The 25,147-nt window shown below is 39.9% G+C and overlaps 1 protein-coding gene across 1 annotated transcript in view; it reads right to left on the bottom strand.

Annotated features, from left to right (window-relative positions):
• Nucleotides 1–25,147, bottom strand: part of LOC120798926 (cadherin-24) — a 92,440-nt gene that overhangs the window by 54,473 nt on the left and 12,820 nt on the right. Inside the window, exons 2-4 of the mRNA XM_040143720.1 lie at nt 20,020–20,314; nt 7,880–7,999; nt 3,544–3,711 (exon numbers count right to left, since the gene is read on the bottom strand). Of these exons, the coding sequence (XP_039999654.1) occupies nt 3,544–3,711; nt 7,880–7,999; nt 20,020–20,302 (571 nt within the window). The 5' untranslated portion in view covers nt 20,303–20,314. The remainder of the gene's footprint in view (nt 1–3,543; nt 3,712–7,879; nt 8,000–20,019; nt 20,315–25,147) is intronic.

The raw sequence follows: 25,147 nt of genomic DNA on the forward strand, positions 1-25,147 counted from the left end.
AATATTTCAAATGGCACTGTTTGAGGTGAAAGGGTGCCGGTTGCAAGCTGGTGTTCTAAGTTAGTTATTGGAGTTTGGCTGCTTATTTGCCCTGTTTCTCAACACAGTCACAGTGCAATGTCCGTCGTAAATAAACTTCAATAAAGCCCCTTAGAAATCACATAAAAAAGATGCTCCTTATCACTCCAGAAACTTCAATCGTCACGTTTTTAACCTTTCTTCAGTATCAAAGTAATCCATAATAGTTGTCTGTACATCTGTGGGTACAATGCAAACATAAACTGCTAAAAGCTAATTTGGCGTACTTTTGATGTTGCCCGCTTGAGGTGGGGCCCACAGTGTTAAACTTTGATAATCTCTGATCTAGGTGATTGCCTCATGTCATTTTGTGACAAGTAGCCAGCAACTAGATGACAGCTTGAGGACAGAGGTGAGTGAAACCTAGTTAAACTTTGAAGCAACTCATGTCCTTATTGTTACATCTGCTCCTGGGACATCGTCTGCCACGCCCTTCACCTCCATTTCAGTGGGCCTTTCTCAAACTGGACACCCCTACTACCATTCCATCATGGAGTGTAACTCTGTTTGTAGTCACACTTACAGGTGTAGGGTATAAATACAGTTACAAGCTTAGGGAGAGTCCTGTGTGTTCTGACTCCGGTCCCTGTCTATTGCCCCCCATTTGGTCAGCCCTGCTTCTCAGACCTGGAACCCTGCAATACTCAGACCCCCATGCACCCCACTACATACCTGCAACCCCAGCCACTCACTGCCCTTGTCCCATCCTCAGTTCCTGGTTCTCAGCTACCAGCCCAAGCTTCCCATCGCCTGCTCCCAATCTTCCCCATACCTTGCAATAAATATCTTTTACCTTATTTGTGTGTCCTCGTCTGTGTCTGAACCTGGTTTCATCTGTTCTGTAGCCCCTCGTAACAATTATTTTAAGCTGGCCTTCTTCAAAGGTCTGAATCCGGACTTCCGGGATTCAGAGACGTGAAGTAGGTCTTCTCTGTCAGTCTGTGAAACTAACATCAATGCTAACTCAACAGATAAAGTGCCAAGCAGTCAACAATGTCATCAGTCAGATATCACAGCATTGTGAGACATGTCTTAGTTTAGTTTTTGTTCTGTCATAAAACAATGTGCACATAACACACCTCTGAAACTACATGTTGGTCATAAATAAACTAACTGGCCAAATATGTAGCTGTTATCCGTAAATAAAATGCCAATTTTGAATATCATGATCACATTTTTTAAGATATCAAGATATGTTAAATTCTACCACTAATAGGTCTGCTAAAAAAATTTCAATAGAAAACTAAAAAAAAAAAGTTTAATTAGAAATTGACTGTTGACTCTGTCTGACTGCTTTGAACCCAGGTAGGATGTCGACAACTTGTGACTGCATTACCTTGAAAGAGAATCATTTATGAGTAAACTTATTCAAACTAATCTTATTTAAAATTATGTAGCCTTGAGTTTAATCTATTGAAAATAATTACCATTAAATATTAACCATATTGTTCCTCAGAAAAATCACAATTAGATATTTTCCTCAAATTATTCAGCCCCTACAATAATTATTACAATTCCCTGAAAGAATTGACATAAATATTTTCACTTCGATTTCAGTAAAATTTTGATGGAAAATTACGTTATCTTTCTTATTAGCCCTTCTGAAAATCCAAATGAAGTGTAACCCAACTTCAACTCCCTTACTTTAATTTGAAGAAGATCAGCAATTATCTTGGAGACTCCACTTGCTTGGATGAGAAATGGCAGAAAGGATGACAAGAACACTGGCCATCAAGGCCACTTGGTTCCCTTGATCATTCACAGTAGGACTAACTGTCCTTCTGAATGTAATAAAGGACTCACATACCAATTCTCAAGGTACAACAAAGAATGAATTGATTAATATCAGCCACTAAGACACATCAGTGTACGCCGTCCAACAAGAGGCAAAAAATACACAGACAGGCCAGAGGAGTGCTGCACAGGGAATTGTCTAACCAGCCCACTAACGTCCTTCTGGATGATTTATAGGGTAATGTCCAACTAGGACAATGTAGTAATCCAACTTGATTACCTATTCTTCACGGTGACCAGCAGCCATTATGTAAATTACTAATTTCATCTAATTTTTGCTTATATGCAACAGTAGGCTAGGCCACAGTAGTAAGGCCTAATTGAATTTTAATTTATCAACAATATGAGTCACACAGCTACACAGGACTTGGACCTTTTCCATCTGTCCTTTGCACTAAAATAACTTCATAATTACAAACAGTGAAATTCAGTTAAAGAAGGAGTAAGCAATTCTTGAGGAAGATTGATATTTGAACTCAAATACACCCCCGCCTTTAGTACCCCTTCGGAAGCTCCATCTCTCAAATTCAAGAGAGCTAGTTGTTTAGGTTGCCTTTACAAAACTACAGTGCCAGAGGAGAGGACCGTAGGTTTGTAGCCGTCAAAGAAGGTGATGTTATATTGTTATCTGGCATAGCATTTCAAATTATGCGTAGATCAAAATAACCCCACTGTGCTAGCAAACTTCTGTTTTTAGGTCTTTGTGGCTATAAAACCCTGTGCACGTTGTACGTAAAAATACCATGATAAGTAATGTAAATTACATTCTTCTGACCTTCTCCTCTTTGGCTGTTTCTCTGTCATTTCTCCTTCTTGACAAGGAAATTATGTTTTGGAATTCAGCATGTTTCCCCCATCTCGCCTCATCTTTTTTCCCTTGTCCTGTGCACGAGCAAAAATGCCCCCTATTGCTGGTTGGATGGAATAGTGTTGTGTTGTGCGGCTCGGTCTGAGCCACTTTGTTTATTTTCTCATTTACAGAGCCAGGGCTGTGTAGGAACCACGGATTTTTTTTTCAGCACACACACACACACACACATAGAACGGACAGCTAGCGGGCCATGAGGAGATACTCGCTGAATTTGACCAAAGGTGTATTGGATTAGAATCGCTGTATCTATCTTTAAATGTTATCAAAACAGTTATTTAGGGGGACAATGTAGAGGAGGAGTCTCCTCTGCCCGACTGCTGCTTTGAGAATCCTGACACTACCTGCGGGTCAAAACGGTCTGAGAACTCTTCTGCCTTCTGGTGCAAAACAAACACTAGGCTTTTATGCAGCCTAGTGTTTGTTTTCTTGTAGCGTTTGCCATATAAAGAGTATTACAAAGTTAATAAAAGCATAACAAAGTCATTAAAAATAATTTCTGCTACCTTACAGCGATTGACAGCTCACTTGATGCAACATTGTTCTAATGAGATAAAACCCAGCCAATCTGATACTCAAAGCCGTGATGAAGTGTTTGCAAACACTGTTAAGCTCCTACATGGTGAGTGTGGACATATATGTGGGGCTGGAGGTGGGGTGGGAGGTAGTACATACAATTGCTGCACATATGGGTGTAGACAGAAAGCGCAGCGTGTCCAACATGCAGTCATTTTCTTCCATTATGTTGTGCTGCCTGTCATTCATTCTCTGTGGGCGGCTGCATGAGCTGTTGAGTAACTCACTCTGAGTGAACCGGGGAGGGTTGTCGTTGACGTCAGAGAGCCTGACAGTGATGGTGGTGGTCCCTGATAATCCACCCAAGTGGCCCCCCATGTCCTTGGCCTGAAGCACCACCAGGTACTGGTCCTGGGCCTCCCTGTCCATGTCAGGTACAGCTGTACGCAGAATACCTGGAAAACACACACACACACACACACAGACACAAAGAGTAGCAACAGGGGAGATATGAAGCATTTAAAGAAGGGGAAAAAAAGTTTTTACTGTGGCGAAATGGAAGCAAATGACCAAAAGGGTTTTTTGATCAAAATTTATGACTCAATGATTACCAGGCAGCAAACCCTCTGGCTTCCAAAATGTACTGTCTGGCCTGTGCTCTGTTTTTGGAACAGAGGCTCCCTGCACATTGGGATCTCATCCAGCTCTATTCACATTTTGAACAACAGAGAATCTTCTAAAGATAAAGAGTGGTATCACAACTTCTTTTTTTATCATGATAGGTTATGTCTTTGCCAGACACTTCTAGGTATCACTCTCCAATAAGGCAGGTATGTTTACAAGCTGTAACTAAAGGCCTTATTCTTGGTCAATAAATCATTTATAATTATTTAATAATTATTTTTGGTCTTACATTCAGCTATTTAACTACAGTTCATTTATTAACACCTCTAGACTTGATGGATTATTATAATGTAATAACTCCTTATTAAAGATTTTCTGATATGTCTAACTGCAGACCTGAGGGCTGATTATAGAGTGACCTTTTTATCTTTGTAATTGAGATGTAACTGGATTCACTGTTTTCCAAGAGTAAAACAGTGAATCCAGTTGACTTTCACCAGGTATCCTATGAAGTGGTGGACTTAATCTCAATAGACGCCATGACCTTTCATTAATGACTTATTAACATTTATAACTGCAGATATGACTACCCATTATGAACTGAGAAAGTCATGACCCATGATTAAAGGCTTCATCAAGACTGCAGTTATACATGTTAGTAAGTCATTAATAAAAGGTTATGGGTTTCTTGCTTCCAATTAGCCATTTAGCCTGCACTCCCAAATGTTAATATGTTGTTATTTAATGGAATTTGGTCCAGATGCTCTGCAGCTGTTTTCTACAAGGTAACTGGTCAAACAGTCCATTAGAGGGGTCTAGTCAATGAATTAAAGAGCTACAGAGACACAATGAGGTATGCTGAAGCCATATGGATTTTCACAACCTGGCAACCCAAAAGTTGTTGCTGGTAATGGCTTATTAGAGATGGCGACAGACCAGTAAATCAGCTGGGCCATCATATCAGCTGATATTATCCTATTGCAGATATACCTCCTGACACCACTATCTCCAAGGTGTCTTAGGCCACATTTTTTTAAAACTTTCATATTTCCAAACTATGTATTATAGCAATCATTTTCTTAATTCATATTAATCACACTACTAAGAAATCGTAGTACAGAAATGCCAAAGACATGTTTATGGTAATTTAGAAACAGTATAACTAACAAGCTAATTTTTATACCGTAGGATTTTCCATTCAATACTTATTTTGACAAGAAGAAAAAAACTATGTTGTGTTTATGTAAAAAAACAAACAAAACAAAAACAAAACATATTGGCCAAAATATTAATTTTGCATTTTTCTTTCAAATAATAATTCTGTATCAGCCTCAGAAATCCAGTATCATTTGAGCTATAACTATTGTTTTATGAAGCAATTATAAATAATTTAATAGCCATCAGTAAATCCATTCATCTTTATAAGGTATGTCTCATTAGAATGTTGTGCCCATGTCAATTAGGTACTGCACTATGATAATAGGGCTATATCCTTAGTTATTTACTTAATTTATATAATTAGGCTGTATGCTGTGGCATAAAACTGTCAGTGTTGCCAGCAGTCGCTTGATCTTTATCAAAGGTAAAAGGTCCTCAAGCTGCTGTTGTGTGAAAACTCCATACAGTAGCTTCAGCTTTAGTAATCAAAATGTTTTCACTCTAATTGATGGATCAAGTTATTATTAGATCTCTTAAGCTTTTGAAGCCCTTTCAAAACCTATTGGACAATATCAAAACGGATTGTCATCAGGCTGAAGACATGGCTGCTTTTCCTGACAATCTGACAGCGTCTCTGACATTTTGGAGCCACTTGGTTTCCATTTGACAGCGACAATATATAACTTAAAACCCACACATATGTAAAGACAGATATGTGAGGAAGCTCATATGGAAAAAATAAATCAGCACACGGCGACAGCTGGACATGTTGACAGAGCGCAAAATCTCGTTTGTTATCTCACACTCTTTAGCGGCACACCAAGGCGCATCACTTACACGCATTCAACATTGATCACCTCCTCTGTGTAAATGGCCTCATTCTGCTACATATGATTGGATGTTGCACACAAAGGGCTGGCTGCTCTCACCCAGCATCACCCAAGACGCCAGCCTGCATGACTTGGCAGCTCAAGGTGAATGATATTCAACACAGGCTGTTTTGAACGCTAACAAACAAGCAGGACTATGTCTAGGTTTCTGAGCAGAATTCATAAGCAAACAAACTGAATGTATGAGCAAATGCGCTCACCTCTACGTGTACATTTTGAATAAGACTGATGGTAATGGAGCCAATGAGACACAGGGTGATTGAAAAAGGGAGATAGAGAGCAGAGAGAAAAGGGGAGGAGGGAGTGGACACGTTCAGAATACTAAAGCTTGTGTAACAGCACAGTGTCATTGCTAATACACACTGGGTAGAATTAGGCTTATATTCACCAATTAGCATTTCAAAAAGCTCCGCAGCTCTCTTTGCTTGTTGCAGAGGTCCTCACACGTCAAAGCATTCAATAACTAAACACTGGCGTTCAACGAGCAAAACACAAGTTTTGGCCACCTGTGACCCATGTGGGCAAAATAAACACTACCATGCCGGAAGATACAAAAAAATATATATATCTTCAGCAGCCACATCGTGAGCTAAAGTTTTTCTAAGCAAACTGTCAATCAAAACACTATCTGAGGCATCAGACAGTTAGAGCTCCATTTCTGAATCAACAGAGCTATGATTTCCCTCCAAGGTATGATGCTAAAAAAGTAATCATAATAAAATATAATAAACCTATAAAGCACCCTCCACCCTTCCGCTCCACAAAAACATTTTGCCCTTGGGTGACATGCGAGACACAGAGGTATATTGAGAACACACTCAGCAGACAGGTCCTTTGAGCCCTCTGTAATCTGTCCTTTGTTAATAGTTCACATACCTTTGCTGACATCTCTCTTTGAAAACGTCTTTTTGTTTTTTCTTCATCCTGAAATAATAACATTAGGCTGCTGCTGTGTTTTGTTCGGTGCAAGCAGGCCCTGGCAGCATGAATACATTTCTGCCAACTCATACTAGAGCGAACCGGGGAGGGCGAAAACTGGGAGCAGGGGAAACATTTGTGTGTGTGTGTGTGTGTGTGTGCTTGTGTGCGTGTACGTCTAAAAGAGTGTGTGTGTGTGTGTGTGTGTTTAACAGGAGGGTGTTTCAGCGGGCATAGGAGGGAAAGGGAAGTGGGAAGGATGGATGACTAAGTGTGACAAGGGAACTAGGGATGCACGGGGGAAAAGTGTTAGTTTGAAGGTCTCTGCGCGCGCGCGCTTGTGTGTGTGTTCTTCTATCTTTGTGAGGACCAGTTACATTATAGATCTTACCAACATTTTTTCCTCACAACTTCAAAGGGCTGTTTGAGGGTTAAGACTTGGTTTTAGGGTTCAGGTCAGAATCAGGTTTAGGTTAGGGTACGACTTGGGGTTAGGAATTCAGTTGTGATGGTTAAGGTTAGGGTAAGGGGCTCGGGAATGCATTATGTCAATGAGCGTCCTTACAAGGTCAGAAGTGCAAGCTTGTGTGCGTGTGTGTGTGTGTGTGTGTGTGTGTGTGTGTGTGTGTGTGTGTGTGTGTGTGTGTGTGTGTGTGTGTGTGTGTGTGTGTGTAACAGACAGAGCGAGAGCAGGAAAAAAACAGAGAGATGTTTCTCTATTTGTGCATTAAGCTACACACTTTCTTGAATGTTTAACTCTGCCTGTGTTTGCACGCTCATACATGCTTGTATGCACAGTACGTATGTGTCCCTTTGATCATGTCCGTCCACACAGACATGTTCGGCACAGTATGTGTGTTGTTCATGAGTCAGAACTGATTTCACTTGTTTGCTCTTCAGTATCTCGAGGATATTTGCTTTTCTGCAGCGTGTGTGTATTTGCTTTCCGACATCTGCGCATCTTTTGCATTTCTCCGTCCATGTGTGTCGTGACGGCAACACACACACAGATTCCGCATATCAACACACTCACCTGTCTGGGGATCCACAGAGAAGTACTGTTGGCCCTGCACCAGTGTGTACACTAGCTTGGCGCTGTTCCCATAAGTCGGGTCATCAGCATCTGTCGCTGTCACCTGGATTATAGACGTGCCTGCAGGGAGGACAGGCAAGGAAGGAGGGAGGAGAAGGGGAAAATAAAGAAGAGGAGAGGGCGATGAGGTAGGAAATGAAAAGAAATGATGAAAAAAGGTAGCAGAAAAGACAGGAAGGAAAAGAGAAGGCCACTCAGAACAAGGTTGAGCTGGAACTAAGTGGACAGAACCCGCAGCACTTTAAGAGCATGAGAAAGCTTTATAGCAGGGCAACCTCCGCTCTCGTCTCCCACTCCTTCTTCTTCAATCTCTTTCCGACGACACTGTGACAAATACTTTATACACCGCCCCACACACTCACCCTCTCCTCCTATATCCTGCTGCTCACCTTCCTCTTTTCTCCCCTCGATTCCCTCTGTCTCACTTCACTTCTCTTCATCTCTGTCTCCAATTCCCTTATGCTACCTCTCTCAATCGGACCGTCTGTCTCTTCAGAGGTCCTCCCTCTCACTCCTTTAAATCTTCTTTCTACAGCTCATGGTGTGTCAATTTGGCAGGGAATTTTTTTGAATTTGCAGACAAAAATTGAAATATATGAATATATCAAATACAGTAAACACATTTCATATGTAGCGTATGTGTCTATATTTATACCTAAGTGCAGGGGGAATGTTTATTCCCACTGGGACTCGAACTAGACAAGATAGGAGGAAGAAGGGGATTTGTGGGAACAGCTGCCACTTTATTTCTGATCAAAGGCATGACAGTGGGAAAAATAGGTGGAGTGTGTGTAAATGTGTGTGTGAATCTGATTAAGGAAAGTAGGAAGGGGGGCATGGGATCATCTGGTTGCAGATCCCTTACAAGTAGTTAAGAATCAGAGAGGTTATTGACAGATGGCAGCTGTAAAGTGTGCAAAGACTTTACCGGAGAGAGTTTGAGAGGGAGCAGGAGCCAGTGTTTGCGGGTGTGTGTGTGCGTGTAATTCTATCTTTGTGTAGACTAGTTGAGTTATATACCTTACGGAGTGAGGACATTTTGGCCGGTCATCACAACTTTAAAGGGCTGAAGATTAAAACTTGATTTTAGGATTCAGGTTAGATTTAGGTCTAGGTTAGGGTTAGGGTAACAGGCTAGGGAATGCATTATGTCAAGGAGAGTCCTCACAAAGATATAAGTACAAGTTTGTGTGTGTGTGTGTGTGTGTGTGTGTGTGTGTGTGTGTGTGTGTGTGTGTGTGTGTGTGTGTGTGTGTGTGTGTTTGTGTTTGGGAGGAAGCGAGTGAGAGAGAGATTGAGCCCGTTGTGTGTTCACACAGGATACTTTCAAGTTTATTAAATATGATAAGCTTTTAACATAGAAAAAGATTAAACCAGTGGTTCTCAACCTTTGAGGCTTGTGACCCCTCACAAAAATGTAGTGTCTACTTGGCAGCTCCACCAAAGAGACTTTTCATGGTTGCATTTAAATAACCGTTTTTAGTCTAAAGGTTTCAAATTACCCAAAATCTCACAAAAGGAACTAATATTAGAAAAAAAAGTCCAAAGAAATGAATACAAATTTGTGTAGCAATACTTTGTTTTTTTCTAAATTCCTCTCCCATAAATCATCCCATGACCTCTTAAATTTATATTGGGACCCTTCGGAAAGGGCTTTACGTTGGGTGGCACTGAACTAAAGCCCCTCAGTTGTATCTGAAGTACTTCAAACTAGCTCAACCTCAACCAGCTACAACAGTGTAATTCTGCTTGCACATTGATGCGTCAGTATTACAAATCTAATAATGTCATTTATAATAATATCAGTTGTCAGTCCCCGGGGCCATTTTTCTGAAGATCACCAGCTTTTACTTTTGATGCTTTAAGTACATTATGTAGATGAATATTTTTATACAATTATACTTAAGTAAGTTTTTGTATACAGGACTTGTAATGGAGTATTTTTATTTTGTTTTAGGGTACTTTTACTTACATTAATTGTGGGATCTGAGTACTTCCACCACCACAGTTACTCGTAGTTTCTGTTGGTTATGATAATGTATTAAACAAAGTAATGTCTGGGATCTATGATCACCGCAAAAACACTGCAACAACCGCAAGCGTGTCTATGATGTTGGTAATATACGTCAATTGCACAGAAGTATTGGTGGCACACAACTACGGTCAGTACATTGGTTCAAAGTTAAAACAGGAAGTCAGTCTTTAAGCTATGGTGGATGTTTATGAGAGACAATTTTTCCAAAAGGGTTTGGCTAACCTGCTGGTTTCTTAAAAACCTGTCTGGTCATCTGTGAGCTAATTTTTTCTTGCCCCTTCTGATCGGAACAATTAACTTGGAGTGTGCAGTGTTACAATACCCCACAGAAATGATTGTCACACCTACAAAAATAACATCAGTCTAAACAAACTGGAGTTATAGTCAAGTCTCTCAGCAAGCATCATAAGAAACGCTTGATTTCTGAATGTGTTGTTTATGTGTTCTACTGCCTCCCAATGCAATGCCCAAGGGAAATGAAGGAGCTGATAACAGTTGCAAAAAAAAATTTTTTAAATCACAAATTGTGGATGATTGTGGAACAACTCGAGGAAGATCTCGGAAAACAAGAATTAAATTAAAATTAAATTTTAGATCTCTGTGTGAAGTTTAATCAGCTGTGGCATTCCAAAGTCACAGTGACTGACGCTTGTTGGCGCGTGATGCATTAAACATGTTAAAACACACTGATTTTTTTGTTTACCAATTGCAATAAAAGTATAGTATGATGCTAGCTGTATGTATGCTAGTTCACAGTACATACCTTGTATAATATGTGGAACTCAGACACACTAAGAGAGGAGAGTGGGCTGCTTGTTTTCAACCTGTTTTTAGAAGTTAGGCCATTATTTTTAATCCATTCTAGTTTAGATTTCTTTCTCCATTTCACACATTTTCGAGCCAGCTATAAAAAAAATTCTGTTACAGACTTTCCTGTTTTTATTTCAAAGCGCACACTCACCGTGTCCGTTTGGCTCACAGACTGGCACAAACTACAAAGTGCCTGCTCTTGAATCTCTTTATGTTTTAGGCTTTCTTTCCACCATATATATATATACACGTACTAGATAACTACAAGGGGACATCTGAGATAAGTAGGCAGGCATGTTTCTTTTGATAGCAGTAAAAAGTTAACGGACATAGGGATCAAACAGTTTAGCTCTGAGATGAATGTAACAAATGCAAGGTAAAGCCGACTTTATTGGTATGCAGCCTACCAGCTGTGCAGCCAGTCGCACTGCCATGCATCCATCTGTAACACATGTTAAGGAGTAGGAATCATTCCTTAGTTCATATAAACATACACATATGTATAAACCTTTGTATGTATAAACTCTAGGTTGAACTTTAAATGTGAGTCACTCGCTCTGAATGCAGATACACATCTGGGAAGATGTTTATACCCAGTCGAGTGAAACCGACACTAAACACTTTGCAGACACAAATTTCAAGCGGAGAACTGACTCAGTTCCAGCACACCTTGTATCAGTGTCTCATCGCCGTAGATAAGACATCGACACCCCCCCACCACCACCACCACCACCCACCCCCCAGCATCACCCTTAAATGTCTCACATAACGAGTCTTTGATAGAATCTTCACAGCAGCACTATCTCCTCTGTCACGCACGCTGCAAAGCGCCTTGGTAAATATTGAATCGTCAAGTAAATATTGAATCCATGATTGACTGAACAACTCAATCTGAAGACTGAGCTGCTATGAGGAGCAGACAGTCATCGTGCAGCTGATAGGATTACTAAATAGCTTCTCCATCACCCCCTCTCCTTGGACGCTGCCCTGGCAGGCTGCTGGCAGGTTCATTATGTTAATCTGAATTTAACCATTCAGCGCAGGAGGAACCTTGATGTTTTGAAAGAACCTTTAAGAGGTAGATGGCAAGAATCTCGGGCACAATATGCTAAACTTTTCTAAACCAACTGTTTGAGTGGTGAATTATTTAAAATAATACCCTGTTTTCTAGCAAATTCAAAAGCCGTCCTGAAAGCAATTCTTCCTTTTAAAAGGCAAGAGGGCTCCTCGAAGTAGATCTCGTTTTCGAGGGGGAGTGCAGAGTTTAAGTGGAGATTAGAGCACTTTTTGTACATACAAACAGTTTCGAACAGGCACTCTGCAGTCATGCGCTGAATTACAATGTCAGACAGCAATTGTCAGTCCAACATCTCACTGCAATATGAGCACAAAAATCCCCCCCTATCTCTGCCCTTACATCTTGTTTCATTTCTATTGTGAGCACTCCTCTCACACTGAACATGATCTTTCTGCAGTCACAGAAATATTATCAGGTCACTGTGGCTGTGACATGCACTCTGTCACCACTTTTCAAATGAAATGAAATGAAAATTATTTTTTTGAACAAGGCAGATAATTTTATAATCCTCTATCATTTTTTATTCAATGGGAAAAGAGATAATTCCTCTTGTTTGTATACAGTTACACCCACATCTCATATTTCACAGCTTTCCAAGAATGACTCTCTCTGTCCTCATGAATCTAGTTGATGAATTGAATCATGTTTTTCAGGAGGCAGACAGTATCTAATACACAGACATTGCCATACATCGAAGGAAACAGAAGAGTAATTAAACGGGAATTTCAAAACTGTACCCTCAGATATAGATTTTTTTTTTAATGTTCTACAACTAAGGTATCCAGAATTGCTTTTTGATGAACTTTTCCCAGAAAACCACGTTCCTTTTCTACCCGATTTTTTTGAATTATGAAGAGTACACAATTTCTGCGACAATAAAAGCATTTCATAGTGTATTGCTTCCGAACTGAGGGCTCTATTTTCCTGACACTGGGTGTAAGCACAAACACGGGGTACAAACGCAGGTGGGTGTGTGACCAACTAATTTTGGTTTGTAGTGCAATGTGGAAAAGAGGCTGGAGCAGAATGAATACATTATTAGCAGGTGGAATAGATTATTTGCAGGTAGAGCCGGCGCGGGTTTCAGTTATGGCCAATCACGTCAGCTCCTCATCCTGTTTCAAGGCAGCAGACAGTTTCCTAATGAGCTGAGAGGAAAGTCTAGGCCAAGGAAAAAAACTGCCCTTCTCTGGAAAGAGCAGAGTCCCACAGCAGCAAGACAGTATACACCACTCAAATATGAATTGACAACAACCCTACTAGGCAGTTTATGTCCTTCTTCTTATGAAGTACAATAAAAGCTTTTTTTATTTATTCTGTATTTCGCATATATTTTTGCTGTGGCATGCCGTCAAGACAAGCAGTGCTTGACCAGTTACAGCTAAAAATAGACCTCAATTAGAACGATACTGAAGTGGAAGCGATATCTCTCCTTTCATCTCAGAACAGCGCTCTGTCCCGTAAAGGATCCAATGTGCGCATTGCCTGTTTTTATTTTATTTTGCCATTTACTGCCCTCTTGTGGCCGCAGTAGGCTGTTGTCTCTGGTAGCTAGGTTGAATCTGCAATTTCTGTCGTTTTCATGGGTGTGACCGTGTCCCACTGACAAAGGCCCGGGCTTGTCCAGCAGAGGGAGGAGCAGCATTTTTTGGACATTTGCGCATGTCCGTTGAGGATAATCCTGGGATCTTTGACGGGTCACTAGCTATAGCCACAGGTGTGCCCGTCAAGCTGCCCTTGACTCAGCTTCCACCGTTTTAAGATCAGTTATGATATTGAACACGTTATTATACACGTACGCAGATGTGTGTGGAAAAACTGTTCCAGCGCATTAGAAAATTACTTCACCAGTCTTCTCCTCCTGAGTGTTAAGAGGTAGCAGTAGCAAGTAAATGAACAAATTACACTAGGATTGATCATCTCAAATCAGTATAAGTTATTTTATGAATCACCTTGGCCAGCATGTGTGACCACGAGGAGCTAGGGTGTATTGTTCAGCAGGTTTTAGTTACTCCTTTTGCATGGAAGGCTTTCACGGACTTATTTACTCAATTTTCACATTTACATGTAACCACCCAGGCCTTTTAATTCCGTTCTGCCTTCTAGTCATCATATTAATATCTTTTCTACTCTGTTCATCAAGGTGCAGGGTTTTCTGCACAAGATCTGCAGAAAGTTTGAGAGTGTCTGAGACGGCATACTGAGGCAGGAAAACACAGGATTCTGCATTGTCACTGGTGTGTAGTTGGTTCTCTGGCTCTGCTTGCCTCTCTGTAAAGGTAAGCGCACGCCACTGTATTTTTCTCTACTAATGTGATTAAATATATTGTATTCACTTGGTAATATCTGTGTAATACGATTTTTTATGAATACAATCAAGTCACAACTGCAAATACTGAGATAAAAACAATAGACTGTTTAAGCAATTTCTATGATTACATAACCTGGGAGCTACCCATAATAATAATAACCATATTGTCATTATAAGAGCCCACACTGTTTGACCTGTGCATAATTACAAGCTGCACATCTCTTAAATTAGGGACTGCAGATGAAGCGTAGTGTATCTACTGTATCATTCCTGCTGCTTTATGATGGCTAAGGGGTATTTCATAAAGAAAAGGGAAGGGCCTCATACATCCTACAAGCAGCTGTGGTGACATTATTATTAAAAATCACCCATTACAGATTCTGCCTGCATTGCATTTAGACTGTATTCCCATTTGCATTAGATTTTTGGGTTTTGGGAAAGTGTGTGAGCATGCATATCCATGCCATCTCAAGCCATGAAATTTCCTCTATGTGGTATGAGCATGCGGAAACAGAGATGCAATTTCATGCCAAAAAGAGTAATAAAATTGAACAGCACTGCCGAACCTGCCTGCTCCCATTAAAAAGTGTAGACCAAGTGTATTTCAGCACACATCTAAAACTTCTACAAAAAGTATGTATCTGTATCAAAACCTTATACAAAACATTTTTTATGAGCGTGGACACTGTTAAAGTGAGGTAAAGCGTGTGGCCCACATGTAAAGGAATCACAGCAGTAGAAATGTCCTTCACTTTGTGTGGCTTTTAGCTTGCAACTGCACTTACGGCCCTTTAGAAACTACATCTAGATGTTACAATCTGAAAAGGGCACCCAGGAATCCCAGGGTCCTTTTATTCTGACTCGTGCTACACGGATACAACGCTCTCTTGGAACAGTTCAGATGGGAATATTTCCCTTTCTGCCCTTTTGCACCTGTCAACCAGTTTGCCAGATCTGTAACATTAGTAAATGTTTGCAGAGTGGATCTCAGAGTGCCTTTGACTTTGCAAAGCCTGAAGAAAAACACAGATAAGATCAAATGGACCTCTTATGAACATATCATATAGACGTGCATCGCTGAATTGTTTATTCATTAGACCCAGAGCTGGTAAATCTCTTTTTTTACTTAAGTATATTCCAGTGTATTAAGTGTTGTAATTTGGCAGTTGCACAAAGCAGAAGATGTTGCTTGTTTGGAATACAATATCAGTTTGGCTCATTAAAGTGAAACTCCCAAGACAGTACAGTTTTAAAGTGAAGTGAATTATACTGAAGGCAAACCATTCTGAATAATGGCCCATTCAATGTGAGATGAAATTTATCTCACCTAGTGTCTAATGTAACCATGACTACAAGCCATAAAGGTGTTGATGAAAATGTGCTTGAGGCTGTATTGTTAGCAGTCTTACACGCTTTTGATAATTTACCATAGAGTTTAACAATGAGAGAATAAAATGTATCACTTCTAACAGCAGCTTTGTTTAATAATTCCATGTTAACCATTGGAAGTCACACCATTTTATTTAGGCTTGTTTGCTGCATTACAGTCCCTGAAAAGTTAACTTCAAATTTTAAGTATTTTTAATAACTTATAATAACAAACAAGCAACACCACAATTGAAAAAACACCTTATGGTATCACGTAATGAACATTATTGTGTATTACATTATTATGCATTAGAGTTTAACACTCTAAAAGTCAGTTAATCTGCTTCATCGTGACTGTGTGTGTACGGTTTGATCAAATTTGATTGACAGTGATGAGACAACCTACCAACTGTCACCAGATTCTCATTCAAATGTTGCTAAATCCTGACTGGTGCACAGATGTAAGAAGTTGAAATCAGCAAATCCGTCCATCACATTTTTTGACTTAGCAATAACTATCAAGGGATACTAACACTATGTTTTACAGCATTTGAGCTCCTCACCATCCAGCAAATTAACAGATTAGCAGATTTTACTGGCTAACGTGTGTGAAAACAGGCTGGGGCTGAATTTTGTTCCACCAACAGGATTAGCGTTGCAAAGTGATTTAGGAAATATTTTTAGCAGCCATATAACAGGGTATTTTATGGACCTAAATTAGTATTAGAAACATATCTGCAGCATAGGCTTCGCATTTAGCCAGGTAAGACAACTCATGTGTACCATAATATGATGGTGAGTGTTGATCGTTAACGATCATATTGATGTAGACTATCTAAAATAGGATTATAAATTATTACCCTAAATAAAGAGTTTAACTGTAAGGACTTCACAGGCTCCGTGGTAGATAAATTTTTACACAATACGTAGAATATGTTCACTGTTAGTTATTTATTCTTTATTTTACCAGACTCTCAGTCTTTTTACATGGACATCAGGAATATAACATATATGGTTTTTTTTTGTTTTCAGTTAGCCTATAGAGATGTTATTTGACAGGTACCACAAAATGTTATTTGAAAATTGTTCTACTGTCAGTAGACAGTACTATGCTGTCAATATGTCAGTCTCCTGCAATGTAACATTTCTTCAACAGTGAACATCTCCGAGTGTTGAGTACCCTCCTGCAACACAGACAACCATGGAGGAATTCAAGAGTCTGATATAAAGACAAGACTGAACACAAACCAAGACACTCACACTATATTCATATTTTTTAAAGTATTTTAAAGCTTCCAGTGTAGGGTTAATAAACACATAAAATGATATGGAAGTCAATTATAAGATGTGCATTCTGGCATATGTAAAGATGGGAAACTCTCACTTATTGCTCACCGGATAAATGTCTATAATTTTTGCTGTGAAAGCTTGTCGTTGTGTAATAATGATCCTTTTTAAGCTATAAAATGTTGGGACTGACATAGCTTCTGTATATTATCAAAACCTGCTTGTTCCCATAATAAAAGCTATTTACCTATTCGCATTTCTCACAGTATAGCGATTTGTGGATGAGCATAAACATCACTATACCTGTATGAATGAGGGCCTATTAAGTAGGTTTTATTTATATTAGTACATAACTACTTCATTTAACTTAATGTACGGATCATTATTAATAATGACATCTGAAAGTCAGAAAGATGCTTTTGGCTAAATTAATTTAAAGATATATTAATATGTAGAACATCAGTCGAAGATTTACAACACACAAAATGAGTTTGCGAGACTGTACAAGTCATTAAATCCTGTTGTTCCCCAACTCTCTCATCTTAAGGGCTCTGTATGCGACATTTTGAATCTCAAAATGATCATGTAAATATATCTTTTTATGTACATTTATTTAAAAAATTTCCAAATATTCTGAATATTTAATCTCACTTTATGTTTGACTGGGCAGAAAAGGGAGTTTGTTTTGTAATAAATTAAAGCCATCTTTGATAAAAATTCCTGCAAATGTGGGAAAGGGAAATCATGGAGATTGCTACATTTGCCGTGACCACGGTGCAACGATACGTGGCCCAAATTACAACCATCATCTTCGGGGAACAGTCCATCACAATTCAGGATTTCAGCTGCAGTAAAGTCTGCAAAGTTGTTGGATATACTCGACTTTATACTCAACGTTGTATTCTGAAAACTATCCAGGTGTTGAACCTATTGTACTGTATTGAATCTGCTAAAGCACAGCAGTTTTTCCCACATTACAAAACCCATTTATTCGTGATTCATTTTTACGAAGGCTAAGAGAACTGTGTATAAAATGGTAATACACTGTGAATGGAACCCTAGCTGGCACTAATGTTATGGCAGTGCGGTGTTGTATAATGGCTCTATAGCTGCAGCTGTGACATCTATGGCTACTGTAACATGCTTGTTGTATTTCAAGTATCAGTTCATGTGCCACTTGAAATGCTTTTCATAATAGGAGTTTATGTCACAGTTCATCTAATAGAGGTTTTAAATTTCCAATACTGAGTCCATTATTGGTTTAATTTAGCTTCCGATAACTTATATTTTTTTCAATATATCACGATTCAATTCTCAGTGTAAGGGATGTTTTGGTGCAGGCTGTACAGACTACCATTTCAAAGCTGTTGAATAAAATACATTCAGACAATCAGGCCCTCTGAGATAGAAATAATAAAACACACTATCTAGCTGTGGTCAAGTAAGACATCCATCATTTTGGGGCCTGACAGCAGTGACCGGCTGGGACTTTATTCTAGAGCCTTTAGTTTGTTTACACAATGTGACTTCAGTGACCCACTCAATCTAGTTCTGTTCAAGAATTGGATCAAATTCTAATCCCAGCTATTGGGATTAGTCTTTATCATTTTTGCTCTCATTACTCAATCAGAGTATGGACAGGACAAGAATGAGAGGTTTGAGAAATGAGTGTGGATTTTCAACAAAGAATCCAGGCCAAATTTGGGCCATAAGCCAAATGAGCAACCAGGAAACACCCCCAAATCCAGGACTGTAATTTTGTTACCTCATGTTCAGCTTTGCATAGAGGTTACCTGGTCAAACTATAATAACAATACCTCCATGTTGTCTTCCGCTCTAAAGATTAAAAGTAATCATCTTTCTATCATGAAAAATGTACCTGTCTGGATGGCAGATGGCATTGCGGTAGCAATTTATTCATGTTATAACTGTGGGAGAGATGCAACAAATTGGGTTTCTGTGGTCAACCAAGCAAAACAGATCACAGCAGAAAGTTGAAATGATCATATTATGGGGCAGCTCTGAGCAATTTTCATTGTAGATAAAAAAAGTTTATGTACACAAAATCATTTTTGGTGGGTACAAGGACATGTAAATAATAAACTTAAAATAAAATGTGTGTTAAATGTACATTATGAGATAAATAATACTATGAATACATAAAGTAAAATACCATTTTTTTTTAAATTCAGTTAATTATTATGAAATGTTATTTTATAATTCTTAATTTGAAACTACCAGAGTGTTGTTTGAGTTCATTTTTATTTCAAAATGCTTCTTTTTTTGTCTGTTTTTATTTCTGCCCTCAGCCTGCCCGTAGGTTAACCAGCTGCTTGAAAGCTAGTTACATGTTAAAAAACAGAGACTATGGCTGTGCCTGAAACCACTTCATATGTACTATCACGCCCTTCAGTTTATTTGCTGTCCATTGTTTTGTTTGAGTGTCTGAATTATGAGTTTGAAATTCATGAAAAAAAAGTGCCCTCAAAAGTTCCCACAAAAAAAACGTAATTTTTCTTCTACCAAACTCTAAATGCAACATGTTACATTTTATAGAGGTGAAAATTACAGATTCAAATGAACTTTGACGCTCACAGATACAATTTGAAGTACTATAATTAGAAGTGAATTAGTGAGCAAGGGAGTGATTTCGGACACAGCTTCTGTATGTTGTTGCTCTCCTCTGAGTTGTGTGTCTTTCTCTGAGAACATCTTGAGAATGGCAGTGCTGCAGAGCCAACACCAGCTAGATGTTGAGTACTGAATCCCAGCTCACAAACCTACCTAGATAGTTACCTGGCTCGTGTAGCATGTGTAGCCTTGTCAAGCTAAATAAAAGAAGAGGTTAGTTACTGTACCGTAACTGTGTTTATTTACCAGCCATTTGGTAAGTGTAGGTTTGCCGGCTTCAAGTCTGAGAGCACATGTGATTGGCTTTAGTTATAAAATAAAAATTAATGACTTTTAATAATAATTACTTTAATTTAAATCATAATTCATTCATTTTTACTCAGCTATTAAATTATTCAAAATTTATTGTTTCATTTAAATATTTTAATCAATTTATTCGTTTGATTATTCATTACATGTTCTATTTATTAAATAACCCTTTCAGGCTCCATAATCTACACCTCCTTGGCACTAAATAAATTCTAAACCCACCCTCCCACTGCCCAACCAGGGTCCAGTACCTATATTTGCCATCTCAGGCACGGTGGCGCTGTAGGGGCCTTCATCAAAGACAGGCGGGTTGTCATTTATGTCCTGCACCCGGATTATAAACTGTGACGAGGGCTCCAGGGCACGGTCGGTTTGCCTGTCGGTGGCTGTGGCAATGAGACGGTACTCGTCCTTCTCCTCACGGTCCAGCGGCTTGGTGACGTGGATGTTACCCGTCTTTTCGTCTATCACAAAGACCGAGCCCGCCCCCTCGCCTCGCAGGACATATTTTGTGCGTCCATCATTCCGGTCCATGTCTGTGTGGAGCTAGGTGAGAGAGGATGGGAAAGAGGAGAAAAGAAAGAAAGGAAGGCAGACAAAATGGAAGCAAGAAGGGGTAAATAGGCGGAAATAGAACAAGAAGAGATGTGAAAGGTAAGGACAGACAGGAACAGAAAGGGCAGAAAAGAAAGACAAGAGTAAACACCAGTTAAAAATGAAATTTGCTTTTTTGAGGCAGGCAGTGAAGACAAAACAAGCAGATTATCCTCTACATGCCTCCGGGATAAAATGAATTTAAACAGAGACAGACAAAAGAAATATTCACGATACCACCCTCTCTTTCACACACTTTCATTCCATTGTACTACGTCTCATCTCGCTATTCCTGCAGTATGAGTAGTTATGAACCAAGATCTCCTTAATCTCAGTGATATCCAGAACACATGCTTAGTGCTTACTCTTAAAGCCTCTATTCACTTCCTAGCAGCTGTGGATGGCGAGAGCTTACTAGTCTGTGCACATGCAGCCCACTGGCTATTTAATGAAAGCACCGAATCAAAGAAATAATGAACAGCAGGCCAATCAATTATTCCCGAACTAATATGTGTGTATGGGGGAGAGTGGAGGGCTGCATGGCAGTGGGACATGCTGTATCGATCACAGCTCTGTGTTGAGCTTTACTGGATCAGTGCTTGGCAGGAAGGCAGAGCCGTGCAGCAACCAGCGTCCTCTCATGCAGGGACAGGTAATATCAGGGAAGGCTCCACACTGTCCACCGTCCCCAACAAGAGAGACACATCAGCGGGGAGCACCCAGCACATCAAGACTCAATCTCATTACCCCGTACCTAGGCGGATCAAATAGCAGCTGTTACAAAAAAGAGCATTAAATTACTCCCCCCCCCCACCCCCCGCAAGAAAGTGTGACATTGCGAGTTCAGAAGGAGAGAAGAGAGCAGAGAACTGGCTGGGGAGGGGATGGGGGTTTAGCTTAGGCAAGCATTGTTGCGTGGCAACAGCTAAGCACATTTGCTAAATGAAATGAGAATGGATACTGTGAATCGAAATGTTCATTTACTTTGAGGATCGCCATTTTTCAAGGGGGGTAATAGCATGGTTACGCCAGCTTCCCGGGGGGTAAACGATAAGTGCAGATGTTGACAGGGTTGTTTATAGCTAAGAAAGCAATCATCAAGTTCAGAGTGTCTGAGGCTGAAAGCTAAAAGTGTATGAACAATTTTACACAAAGTCAGAAGTTAAACAACACTTCACCTTCAAAAGTTCTCTTTATTTAAATGACAATGCAAATGAGAACATCTGAAAGCACTCTCGCCAACATAGCGCGTTTTGTGTGAGAGTATTATGCACTTAACAAACTGGAAATAGACCTAGTGCTGGTCTGAAGGCTTTGCTCTATGTCCCTGCACCTTGTAATGTAACTGAAGGGCATTGTCTTTTGCAAGAGCACATTTATTCTAGATCTGTTCTTTGGTTTCTAGGAACTATTGAAAGTGACCATGTGTGGAATTAATACTCTACCAAATCTTTTACATATCAAGCACTTGTACCCGGTAAGCTTTAAAGGTAGCTGTAAGAACTTTGTAGTGGCTCGTTCACAGAAAAAGGAGGCAAGTCTTCACGACGGGAAAAGTATGAAAACATCAACTGAAACCACTTCAAACCAATCCTGAAGTCTCAGGAGCGAGCTGTTCCTCCATAATGACATTTTATCCTTTAACAAAAATATAGCTTAATACACTAGATTTCCTCATGAATAATCATGTCAAGCCCATTAGTAGGTGTGTGTGGACTCATTAAGAACACCACTGTTCCACTGGTCACAATGGAGAGCATGAGTTTTGCTATGGAGGCTGTGCATTTAGTCATATGTTGGGAAAACACACAGAAAGAAGCGGAGCAGAGCAGAGGAGTGAATCATGATGCAGAGGGGCCTAGAAAATGTTCTGTTGACATTTTGATATTTTTTCCACTGTGGAGACAGGATTTGAGTGATTCTCAAAGATAGATTTTGAGCTGCAGATCATTTTAATGTGTTGTCACATAACTTTTCTCACTGTAGACTTGTCACGGCAAAAGCCTCGCACTTGATTTTTACTAATGTTCTTAATGCAGAGGCCTTTTTCACAGCAGATATTTTGGTTTGTCGCAGTGGAGAAGGCACAGGTGTTAATAACATTAACAATGGCTCCATTCTGTAACCCAGTAAGACATGATAGTCAGCCAGCATGCTCAATATGAGCCAAATTCATTCATCATAAATGTACAATTCATATATGTGCTATCCTACTGTGACATGTCACAATGTCTTCCATGAAAAAAAGCTTTCTGTACAGAGCTGTACTCATTCTGTCCAGCAGACAGCCCCGCATTCCCCTTAATCATATATACATATACACACCTATATCTTTTTTTTTTTTGCCATTGCAATCCAGACATTTGTTCCTGTCTGATTTTATCTGTCTGCCTACTTCCCTCTTGGTACTGGTTGCCCTTTCTGGCTGACTCCCTATTTTCTGAGCACTGACTAAATATGCCTCACTTTTATCTTGAGCCCAGGCAACACGTACCAGAACTATGACAAGGCTTATTATTCATGGCAGACTTAAGACCTGGCTATGTAGATTCAAATACAGTATACAGCATCTGGATTTTGACTAAGACACACTGTATTGATACATAGCATCCACATAGATCTCTAGTCAATCACTCTCCATTGACAACTTGTGATCACATTTCACTGCCCAGCTCAAATGTGTCGTATTGGACCATCCATATATATAGTAAAGTGGACAAATGACCACCCATGCACCTTTTACAGCCAGCCCTGGTACAATATACAAACCTGGCAGAAGCGGTGTAAACAAAGCAAAAGCAAACAGAGCAAACAGACAGACATACTATATTCTGGTTGATGCCTGAATATCACTTTATGTCAAAATGACACAAGGAAATGGTGTACAATCAGTGGAAGGCAAGCAAAAAAGAGGCAAATGACACACCTTACACATCACTATCCATAGCAAAATATAGATGCACACAGCCGACAATGGGCCAATATCTACATTACTTTGGCAACCTGCAGCTAAACTTTACTCATATTACAATATGTTATCCAACCATAATTTAGGGTTGGCCTCCCACAAGCTATTTTAATAATTTGTTTTCATTATAATACATATAGTTGTTGTCTCATACTATATTTAGTACAGTTACTGGTAGTAACAGCACTACAGCACTTCTGTGACCACTACAGGTCACAGAATCCTGGGAGCAGCAAAACAAACGCTTGTGGTTTTAATAAAGAAGTCAGGCAATAATTGGCCTTTTCCCATCATTCTGTGAGCAACCGGGATCTGGTTTTACTCTGCACACGGCACGAGTCTGCGAACAGCAGGGCACAGTGAAAGGAGCGGGTTAGCTCGCTGGGAAGGTGGAGGTGTGGAGCCTGTCGCCCGCAGCTCCTCTTCTAACAGCTCGCTGTGGCTGCTCCTTCGTGTTCCATTACTCCCTGCAATATTTCAGAATAATCCGCTGTCCAAAAATGCCAATAAATGACCGCTGTCTTGTTTTGCAGATGCATTTTGATTTAAGAAAGCAGCTTATAGCGCTTTTCCGGTCTGATCGACCTCTCAAAGCTACTTACACTACATGCCACATTCACCCATACAGTACTTTTCTATACATACAGACACTCACACACCGATGATAGATCAGGGGCAATTTGGGGTTCACTATGGTATCAAACCAACGACCTTCCGGTTAGTCGACGACCCGCTCTACCTCCTGAGCCACAGCCACCTGGTAAGTGCTAAGCTCACTGACAAACACATTGCATTTCCTGTGACTACTTCATAATAAAGGTCAACTCGTGTTTCACCAGTTATATGTTTTTAATCTGAAGCTGCAGTAGTAGTAAACAGTTCAGTTTGCATTAGCAGTGACTTAATACAGTATTTCTTCCCAGCAATGTCGCCACGGACACCCAGTTCCCAATACTGCAAATATATAAAGATTGCAGTACTTTCATCAGTGGGCCATAGGCTCAGTCGTCATATTTGCGTTACCTCAGTCAGCGATAGATGGGAACTAAACAGACTTTCATTTTAAAGAACATTTTCGAGCTTGCCACTTTAATGTCACTTCTATTAGAACTATTGTAAACTGTTTTTCTGAGGTCCAACCCATTTGCTCTTCGGTCCATCACCAGTGCACCTGTGTAGGTTTACAGTTTTTTTTTTTACTAAAACGAACTGTGTATTACTGCAGCCAGAGTAGCCATAAGTTCATAAGAATTTTTTTACATTTTGACCTACACTGAGTTTAGGTATCTTCTCATCTTCGCTGGAGGCCAACTTGGACCAATTGATCAAAACACCTGGCTGGTCAGGACCACCAGGGGAGCTTGGTTTTTCACTCTCCTTGACGAAGAGCCATTAACAATCAAAGTCTTAACAGCCCTGCAGCTTAACGAGGGGACTTAATGAGCTTCTTAATGAAGCCCCCGCCATCATTCCCACGGTGATTGGTGGCAGCGCTGTTTGAAAGCACCGCTCAGAGTCATTCTGGAGCAGGAGAACCCAGCCTAAGGAAACCAAATCCATTTAAGGCTGACCTCTCACCCTTATCTGTCCCTCCAAGATTAATAGGAAAGTATAATAAGCAAAAAGCACTTAGCCAGATGTAATGGCTATGGATATTTATGGCTACAGAGATGGCACAGTTTGGAATGTCTTTCAGCCACCTGTCAGTGTGCAAAAATATACAAACAATATAATGACACAACTGGCTATCAGTATATTTCACGTCCGCTTAACGTGAATAATATGACATTTCATATCCCCCTGATATACTATCAAAT

Source organism: Xiphias gladius, chromosome 14, assembly GCF_016859285.1.
Source record: "Xiphias gladius isolate SHS-SW01 ecotype Sanya breed wild chromosome 14, ASM1685928v1, whole genome shotgun sequence".
Taxonomy (NCBI): Eukaryota; Metazoa; Chordata; class Actinopteri; order Istiophoriformes; family Xiphiidae; genus Xiphias; species Xiphias gladius.